At 40.1% G+C, this 9475-nt stretch overlaps 1 protein-coding gene across 1 annotated transcript in view; it reads left to right on the plus strand.

The window, feature by feature from the left end:
* Positions 1–9475, plus strand: part of LOC111953948 (inactive dipeptidyl peptidase 10) — a 49780-nt gene that overhangs the window by 22014 nt on the left and 18291 nt on the right. The window contains exons 8-23 of the mRNA XM_023973434.2: positions 1126–1246; positions 2034–2188; positions 3645–3742; positions 4235–4358; positions 4475–4513; positions 4710–4817; positions 4959–5050; positions 5250–5297; positions 5489–5610; positions 5968–6015; positions 6528–6626; positions 6813–6882; positions 7165–7359; positions 8628–8682; positions 8770–8866; positions 9153–9211. Of these exons, the coding sequence (XP_023829202.1) occupies positions 1126–1246; positions 2034–2188; positions 3645–3742; positions 4235–4358; positions 4475–4513; positions 4710–4817; positions 4959–5050; positions 5250–5297; positions 5489–5610; positions 5968–6015; positions 6528–6626; positions 6813–6882; positions 7165–7359; positions 8628–8682; positions 8770–8866; positions 9153–9211 (1530 nt within the window). The remainder of the gene's footprint in view (positions 1–1125; positions 1247–2033; positions 2189–3644; positions 3743–4234; positions 4359–4474; positions 4514–4709; positions 4818–4958; positions 5051–5249; positions 5298–5488; positions 5611–5967; positions 6016–6527; positions 6627–6812; positions 6883–7164; positions 7360–8627; positions 8683–8769; positions 8867–9152; positions 9212–9475) is intronic.

Here is a 9475-nt window from a genome sequence, read left to right on the forward strand (position 1 = left end):
GCAGCCTGTTTAGAAGTCTCTTGGACCTAGACTTGGCGCTCTTGTGCCGCTTGCCGTGCGGTAGCAGAGAGAACAGTCAATAACTAGGGTGGCTGGAGTCTTTGACAATTTTAGGGCCTTCCTCTGACACCGCCTGGTATAGAGGTCCTGGATGGCAGGAAGCTTGGCCCAGTGATGTAGCGCCGTTCGCACTACCCTCTGTAGTGCCTTGCGGTCGGACGCAGGGAGTACAGGAGAGTACAGGGAGGACAGGAAGGGCTGAGCACGCACCCTGAGGGCCCCTGTGTTGAGGATCAGTGTGGCGGATGTGTTGTTACCTACCCTTACTGTACCCCTGGGGGGGCCCATCAGGAAGTCCAGGATCCAGTTGCAGAGGGAGATGTTTAGTCCCAGGGTCCTTAGCTTATTGATGAGCTTTGAGGGCACTATTGTGTGAATGCTGAGCTGTAGCCAGTGAATAGCATTCTCACATAGGTGTTCCTTTTGTCCAGGTGGGAAAGGCAGTGTGGAAGTGCAATAGAGATTGCATCCTCTGTGGATCTGTTGGGGCGGTATGCAAATTGGAGTGTGTCTATTGTTTCTGGGATGATGGTGTTGATGTGAGCCATGACCAGCTTTCAAAGCACTTCATGGCTACAGACATTTAGGTAGTCATTTAGACAGGTTAACTTAGTGTTCTTGGGCACAGGCACTATGGTGGTCTGCTTAAAACATGTTGGTATTACAGACTCGAACAGGGATGTTGAAAAAGAAAATGTCAGTGAAGACACTTGCTAGTTGGTCAGCGCATGCTCGCAGTACACGTCCTGGTAATCCGTCTGCGGCCTTGTGAATGTTGACCTGTCTATAGGTTGACCTGTCTAAAGGTTTTACTCACAGAGAGCGTGGTACTACCAATTATGGTGCACTTTAATTCCTGATATGGATCATAGATAGAAATAATAAGTCATAATTTAAAAAATAAGTCATAATTTAAAATAAAATCACTACCATATTTCCCTGGCAGTGAACTAGTGCTGTATTGTAGCAGGATACTGATGGGAATCAGAGTCTGACTTTTGCTGTGCTATAGTTTCTTAGCCATCGTGCAAAGCACAATTGCAATTCTCCTTACTCTCATTTCAGATCTACATCTTTGAAAACAACATCTATTACCAATCAGATGTGCAGAGCAATTCTCTTAGGATTACTTCGTCGGGAGGGGAAGGAGTCATATTTAATGGAATTGCTGACTGGCTGTATGAAGGTTTGTCTGAATGCCAATTTACAGGTTCAGGGCGTACCCAAGGACACAATGTCAGGAAAGGTATTCCATGCATTGGAAATAAATAATGTGCAGCCACAAAGGAATTCATCACTTTCACAGTTGAACGGTTCTCAGTCGCATTCAGGGACGGATGGAATAAGAATTCAAAATTAACACTACTAACGATATTAGTCCCATTTCCGAAGAATAATTGAATAAATGAGAACTAACTCAGAATTTTTATCAAAGTTAATTAAATATAGATGAAGGAATGTCATTATTTCACTACAGCAGTGTTAAGTCTCCTCATGAATGGGCCATAATCTACACATTGTTCCATGCTCAGGGATAGCAGAGACAGTTTCATTCATAATTTGCACTTATTAATTACACCTTAATGATGGATTGTAGCCCTGACTTAATTAAGACCAATTTTATGTTTTATCTACATCAACTCAAAACTAGTTCTATAAAAAAACTGTAAAATTCTTAATTTGTCATCCTTTTGACATATTTTCAGCAAGGTTGTGTAAAACACAGATTTCCAATTGATGCAGATACAAAGGCATTTTAATTAATTATATGAAGAGTGCCTTGGTCCTCCTTTCTTTTTGATGATGCAGATACAAATTCGAACGTTCTCTTAAACTTCATTTACAATAACAAATTGATCTTATACAGTATATAGCAACTTCAAGTATGGTGTACAGAAGAAGCCTATATTTTCATGTGGATAGGAATAGATCCGAAAAAAAATGATAGTGTAGTTTCAACCTTGTGTTTTTAGAGGAGATTCTGCAGTCACACATAGTCCACTGGTGGTCACCTGACGGAGAGAGACTGGCCTTCCTCATGATCAACGATACCCTGGTACCCAACATGTTCCTGCCCCGGTTCACTGGCAGCCCCTACCCCAGATCACAGGAGTACCCATACCCCAAGGTAATGGAAAGACGCAATATAATGGGATAGCATGCTGCTGTAGAAAGTGAGTGTATTTGTCTGTGTCATTATTTTGCCCCCATTGGTGAAATTGTGCTTGCTTGTTGGAAAAACAACGCTATTGGTTTTAGCAACAGCAACAAAAACTGTTGGCTCAAGAAACAGTCATTTCAGTTCAGATGATATAACTATTGTATGTCTTTGTTGATACACACAGTGTACTAGATTTGAGCTTCGGAAGTCATGTTTCTGTGCTATCGATTGATGTGCTGTATTATATGTACTGCATGTCGATACAACAACTATGGCTATCCAGTTACGATTATCCCGTGCATAGAGTTGGTTACAACTACTGCACACATAAAGGTCTTATATTCTGATAGATCAAGTATTTATGGAGTCTCATCAAAAGGGAAATTGGAAACTGAATAAATGATTAGACAAAATGATCAGAACCCTGCTCAGATTTTATAGGAGGAGGTAATAGCGCTTCTAACAAAGGCTGTGATGGTTATGGAATTTTGGATTACGGTTATTTGTCAGCCAAATGGTCGCGGTTATAGTTACAAGTATAACTGTTCGAATAACAAACAAAAAAAAGAAGCACATATTCTCCTCTGGCTCCTGACTGCACGTCTGGTCTTTTTGAATGCCCGGCTGTCTACTGTCAGCTGTTCGTTCCAGAACACCAAACGGACTACTTTTATCTTCTCTCGTCGCTCCTTACATTGGCTGTTAGATGTGAATCGGGCTTACTCTTACTTACTGCTTTTAGGTGAAGTTTGTCGACTTAGACATGACGTTCTTCATCCATACTCGTTGTTTACCGTGCCAGCCCTACTTCTAACACATCTAAATCTGCCTGAAAAAAGAAGCCTGCTTGTATGAAGTATTCACAATGATATTCTGCCAGTTCATTCCTTACCTCCAGGGATAAAAAAAATATATATATATTTGCTCTGTCATCTCTGAGATTATCGCTGGTTGGATGTTAAGCTAGGACAGACATCCAAATTGTCCAGGCAAAACAAAGACGTTAAGCTAGGACAGACATCCAAATGGTCCAGGCAAAACAAAGACGTTAAGCTAGGACAGACATCCAAATGGTCCAGGCAAAACAAAGATGTTAAGCTAGGACAGACATCCAAATGGTCCAGGCAAAACAAAGATGTTAANAGGCAAAACAAAGATGTTAAGCTAGGACAGACATCCAAATGGTCCAGGCAAAACAAAGATGTTAAGCTAGGACAGACATCCAAATGGTCCAGGCATAACAAAGATGTTAAGAAGATAATAACCTGTGAGGTCATTTGAAACATTGATTGTTAGCATAGTTTATAATGAATTGCTGAATATCCACTGTTCATGCACCTTGGTTTGAAAGCGGTGTAGCGACAGTATTGGTTTTTCTCAGTATACTTAATAATTGACTTTATGAGGATCTGTTTGCTGACAGGCTGGCCAGCCCAACCCTACAGTCAGGCTGTTGGTGGTGAACCTGTATGGCCCCACACACACTCAGGATCTGGTACCACCTGATGGCTTGAAAGGAAGGTGAGGAAGACACATCATTCTGGCATTCCGGTTCTTTTAATCTGCATTTGTAATTGTTGTGGTGCCACCAGGCATGCCAGGTTATTCTTTGCATGTTATTTCTTTACTAACCGTTATAGCCAGTATATCGACAATTGAATCTGTATGTATGCATGTTTAAATGTTTCCAGGGGCAGACTGGGACCAGAAATCCGTATTGTCATTTCTAACACACCGGCCCATTTTTTCCTTGAGACCCCCACACCTGTCCATATTATTCCTCAATTATATTCCACCATTATTAGCCAGAAAGTGATCATTTTGCATGAAAAATTCAAGTTAAAGAGGCCCATAGACTAAAAATGAACCAGCCAGTCTGCCCCTGATTGTTACAGTGCATGTTTGATCAAGTGCTATTCACAAGTACACAACAACCATCATTCAGAAATATGATTAAAATGGCCCAGAGAAGTAGTTGCTCTACGTCTGAATGTTTGTCTGACGTTGACCCAGAGAACACTATGTGAGTATGGTGAAGTGGATCAGCAACACCCATGCAGCGGTTCGATGGCTCAACCGGCCCCAGAACGTGTCCTTCCTCACTGTGTGTGACGCCACCRTCGGATCCTGTGTACAGGTSGGTTTTTCCTTCAYCTACGCTAARRTGGTCCTCMCTAGAAAWGGGTTTTATTGGYGTCGTCTGTGTCGTACTCCATGTTGGATCTAAGACGTGTTCCTTCACTTGAATTTCAGAAACATGAGGAAGCTTCAGATCTCTGGCTCACCAGACAGGTAAGCTGACATGTAAATGTTCTATAATATTAGCAATTCATATTTCCATCTAGTAACATTTTATTTGAATGCTATTGTGGGCTTGATTTGCTCCAAATTGTGCTGCAATTTTAAAACAGTGAGTATTGTATCTATATGCTAATAGTAAAGAGGAAATTGATGCACGTTGACTGTCCCTTAAATCCAATGTCCTCAGAACCAGGAGCCAGTGTTTTCAAAGGACGGGAGCAGGTTTTTCCTGACCATACCGGTGAAGCAGGGGGGACAAGGAGACTTCCATCATATTGCCATGTTCACCAAATCGGTGGGTGCTGTCATACTACAATTCTGAAATAGACATTGGTTGTCTTGTCATTCTCCGGCTTTTTCAGTGCTCACTATGTGTCTTTATTTATTTTTTTAAACATGTTTTTATCGAAAAAAATCACAATTTGTCTTTTCTCAGTTCAGAAGTGATCAAAATGATGCCCGTCACTTGACGTCAGGCAACTGGGAGGTGACCAAGATATTAGCCTATGATGAGGGGGAGCAAACCATGTAAGTCTGTCCGATCCTTTCAGATCAGTTATGAGAATAATCGAATATCATATTTCGTGTTACAGATATGAGCTTCAACAAGTGTTGACCTTTTTTTCTCTTTTCAAACATCTCTTCTGTTGAAACTATTCTATTTGTAACTATAGTTTCCTGTACTTGCCCGAGTTAAAGTCATTCTGCTTTCACCTATATACTGTAGATATTTTATCGGTACTCAAGACTCCCCACAAAAGAGACACGTGTACAGGTGAGAAATGATTCTAAAACATTTTCCCCGGGAAGAAATGCGCATGCTGAAAGTATTCTGCTCAATAACACCAGACATTTCAGCCGCATTCTAGTAGCCGTTAGCCCTATTCAGCTCCAGTTTGTCTTATCCTTCCGTATTGCATAGATGTAATACATTGTTGAAATGCAATTATGCAATCCCTCTTTCAGTGCATCTACTATTGGTCTGTTCTCTCAACGATGTTTGACCTGTGAGATGAACCAGGAAGCATGCACATTCTTCGATGCAGACATCAGCCCGAACAAACAGCATGTTATTCTACAGTGTAAAGGTACGAGTCTGGTCTGTGTTTTTCGTTCTGGAAACCATTCAGACAAATACAGCTTTATGTGGATATGTTATAGCCACTGTAGTAAAACCCAACCTATTCTGGGTAATGTACGAGATATTGTTAAGGAGTAATTATGTCAATTATGCCATTATGTATTTTATGATATAGTAGCAGATGGCACCTGGGTCTCCTAACCACTGCTCTAATAACTATATCCCACGGGTGACGTCGTTGGGCTTACATAGGCTAGGGTAGCTACAATACTACTATAAAACCATGTTAGAATATCATACTGAGCGTTTGTTCAGTCTCAAAACGATGCTATGCAGTATTGCCAGTGTATCTTCTGTTCCACAGGTCCCGGTGCTCCGTCTGTGATGCTGCAGAGTTTTAATGATGTAAACAGTGAGTAATACTAAGTATTGATATGAACTCTCGTCTACTGTACTGTACTGTTTCCAGTCTGTTTTAATGGTTCCTATTTCATATTTGGCCACGAGATTGTTGGCTGTGTTTCACGTCGTGTGAAATAGATTTTCATCAGCTGTCCAAATGACATTTTCTGGCAAGGTTTAAATGATAATCTGGAAAGTATTTTTTAATGCAAATGATATTGATTTGAATTTTTTATGCATGGCTGCTTTTCAATGATACTGAATATGAGGCATAATTGTACTGAAATTATGTAATTGGTGACAGTCTAAAACAAAGGAGCACAGGGCATCTGGTTTAGATGCAGTGGCCTATGTGAAGTCAGCCAACTGTATTAGAAAAATGTAAAACTCAAATGAATCTGCTTCTTGAAACAATCTGTTGATTGATTTTCCCATCACAGTTTAATACCTATTATTATCAGTATCCTTGTGTCTCTTTACACACAGTATGTTAATGGTTACTTTCACACTTTATCCTCACAGCTTACTTTATATTGGACAACAACATGCCTCTGAGAGCTGCCTTGGAAATCAAAAAGATCTCTAAGTCAGATGTCAGGGTTATTCCAAGTGAAGACTTTGGTAACTAACCATTTCTCTCTGTGTATATTTCTTTCTTTTTCTATTTGTATCTCTCTCTCTCTCTCTCTCTCTCTCTGCTATATAGTCTGCCAGTCACTTTTTTTCCCTCGTTCTCTCGCTCTCTCTCTCGCTACAGTATATTGTTTATTTGAATAACTACTGTAATTCAATATTTTCTTCTCACAGAGCTGCCTTTGAAACTCACCTATCCCCTTGACTTTTCTGAATCTCTTCTCTATGGCCTTCTTTTGATTGTGTAAGCATCGCTCCTCTTTCCTAGCATTCCAACATATTTACACAGTCTTAAGTACATTTTCATTCAGCAGTACATTTAGAACGGAATACTTTACCTTGAGAACAAACACAGTGATTGTCTAACTCCAATTCCATGATGTCAGATTACGCTTTCTTTCATTGAGGGAAGATGTTTTCACATAATATGGAACTTTAAATTAGTTAACGTGTTTGAGAAGCTTGAATCAACCACCCTCTCTCTCTCCCTCTCTTTCTCTCTCACTCCCCCTTCCGCCCCTCTTAGTGATGGTGGGCCTGGCAGTCAGTCGGTGAGTGATGAGTATGAGCTGGGTTGGGACTCGGTGCTGGTCAGTTGTGATGAGGTGATTGTGGCCAGGCTGGACGGCAGGGGGACAGGCTTCCGGGGCCTGAGAGTCCTGCAGCAGGTCCACCAGCGCCTGGGTACCGTGGATGTTCAGGACCAGATAGCTGCATTGGAGTATGTAACCTCCGACCAGCATGTGACGTGATGAGATATGACATCATTTTCTGGTTGCATACACATATTTAGCAGATGTATTACGGGTGTAGCAATATCTAACAATACACACAAACATAAAAGTAAAAGAATGCAATTAGAAAATAGAGAAATATTAGGATGAGCTATGTTGGAGCACAGAGTATGTATATATATATATATATATATATATATATATATATATATATATATATATATATATGGTTGAAGTCGTAAGTTTACATACACCTTAGCCAAATACATTTAAACTCAGTTTTTCACAACACATCAGTCAGGCAGTTGGTCTTGTCGCAAATGGGTCTTCCAAATGGACAATGATCCCAAGCATACTTCCAAAGTTGTGGCAAAATGGCTTAAGGACAACAAAGTTAAGGTATTGGAGTGGCCATCACAATCCTATAGAAATTTTGTGGGCAGAACTGAAAAAGCGTGTGTGAGCAAGGAGGCCAACAAACCTGACTTAGTTGAGGAATGGGCCAGAATTCACCCAACTTATTGTGAGAAGCTTGTGGAAGGCTACACGAAACGTTTGACCCAAGTTAAACAATTAAAAGGCAACGCTACCGAATACCAATTGAGTGTATGTAAACTTCTGACCCATTGGGAATGTGATGAAAGAAATAAAAGCTGAAATAAATAATTCTCTCTACTATTATTCTGACATTTCACATTCTTAAAATAAAGTGGTGATCCTAACTGACCTAAGACAAGGAATTTTTACTAGGATTAAATGTCAGGAATTATGAAAAACTGAGTTTAAATGTATTTGGCTAAGGTGTATGTAAACTTCCGACTTCAACTGTATGTATATATATGTATATTTATTTACATATGATGGGATGTATAGACATTATGGACAGTATATGGAAAGAATATATATATGTACTATATATAATATACAATATGATATATGATGCGATATACACTATTAGATGATATGATACTATATACAATGCAATACATGAGATGTAATGTGATATACAGTGCGATACGATGCCATACAATATGATATAATAAAATACCATAAGATAAGACAGGATGTGATATGATACAATATGGTGTAATATGATACAATATTTTGCCCTTTCCATTGAAATCCATTGAAAATGTATGGCATGGTTGTACACTCTTTAACTTCCCTGTCAGTCATCTGTGTTAAAGCCCTCATGAAATGTCTGGAAAAAGAATCAGTCATTCGGTTTTGGGTTGTTTTTATTTACTTATTACAGATACTTGATGACACTCCCATACATTGACCGCGCGCGGATCGGAATCTACGGAAAGGCAAGTTTAACTGCTGTCTTTCAGTTGATCACCATGCTTCACACTCACGGGTGTGTTCAACAAGTGAAGGTGTTCTTTTCTTTCCAGGGATACGGTGCTTACCTCACCTTGATGCTCCTGAGGTCCACAGCGCTGATTAAGTGTGCAGCTGCTAATTCCCCAGTGATTGACTGGAAACTTTACGGTGAGTAATGTTTCCATGATCTTACCCTTTAGGTCAGTTTCCTTGACAGAGATTAAACCTAGTCCTGGATTGAAAAGCAAGCTGAATGCACAATCTCCATTGAAATAGCTTTTCAGTCTAGGTTTAGGCTCAATCTAGGATTGGGAAACCGGTGCTATGTGTTTTGTGTGAGTACATTTTCCACAACAAATGACATGAAATACTGTACAAATTTGATTATCAATGAAATTGGAGTTGAAAGAACTGAATACTTTTTTGAAACGTTGTGTACTTTCTCTACACGAAGCTTCAGCATTTTCAGAGCGATACTTTGGCCTGACGTCACAGAACGACAACAGATATCAAGTAAGTTGTTTATCACAGTCAATTTGTTGGTGTTATTGATGGTTTTCTATTTGTGGGTTCTACAGTTTATCACAGCAGATTGGAGAACAGTGGGAACTGTCACACTGAAGGGTGTGTGTGCGTGTGCGTGCGTGTGTGTGTGTGTGTGTGTGTGTGTGTGTGTGTGTGTGTGTGTGTGTGTGTGTGTGGTGTGTTGTGTGTGTGGGTGTGTGTGTGTGTGTGTAGTGGTGTAGTGTGTTTGTGTGTGTTGGGTGTTCATATAAA

The sequence above is a fragment of the Salvelinus sp. IW2-2015 genome, linkage group LG27 (genome assembly GCF_002910315.2).
Source record: "Salvelinus sp. IW2-2015 linkage group LG27, ASM291031v2, whole genome shotgun sequence".
In the NCBI taxonomy this organism is placed as follows: Eukaryota; Metazoa; Chordata; class Actinopteri; order Salmoniformes; family Salmonidae; genus Salvelinus; species Salvelinus sp. IW2-2015.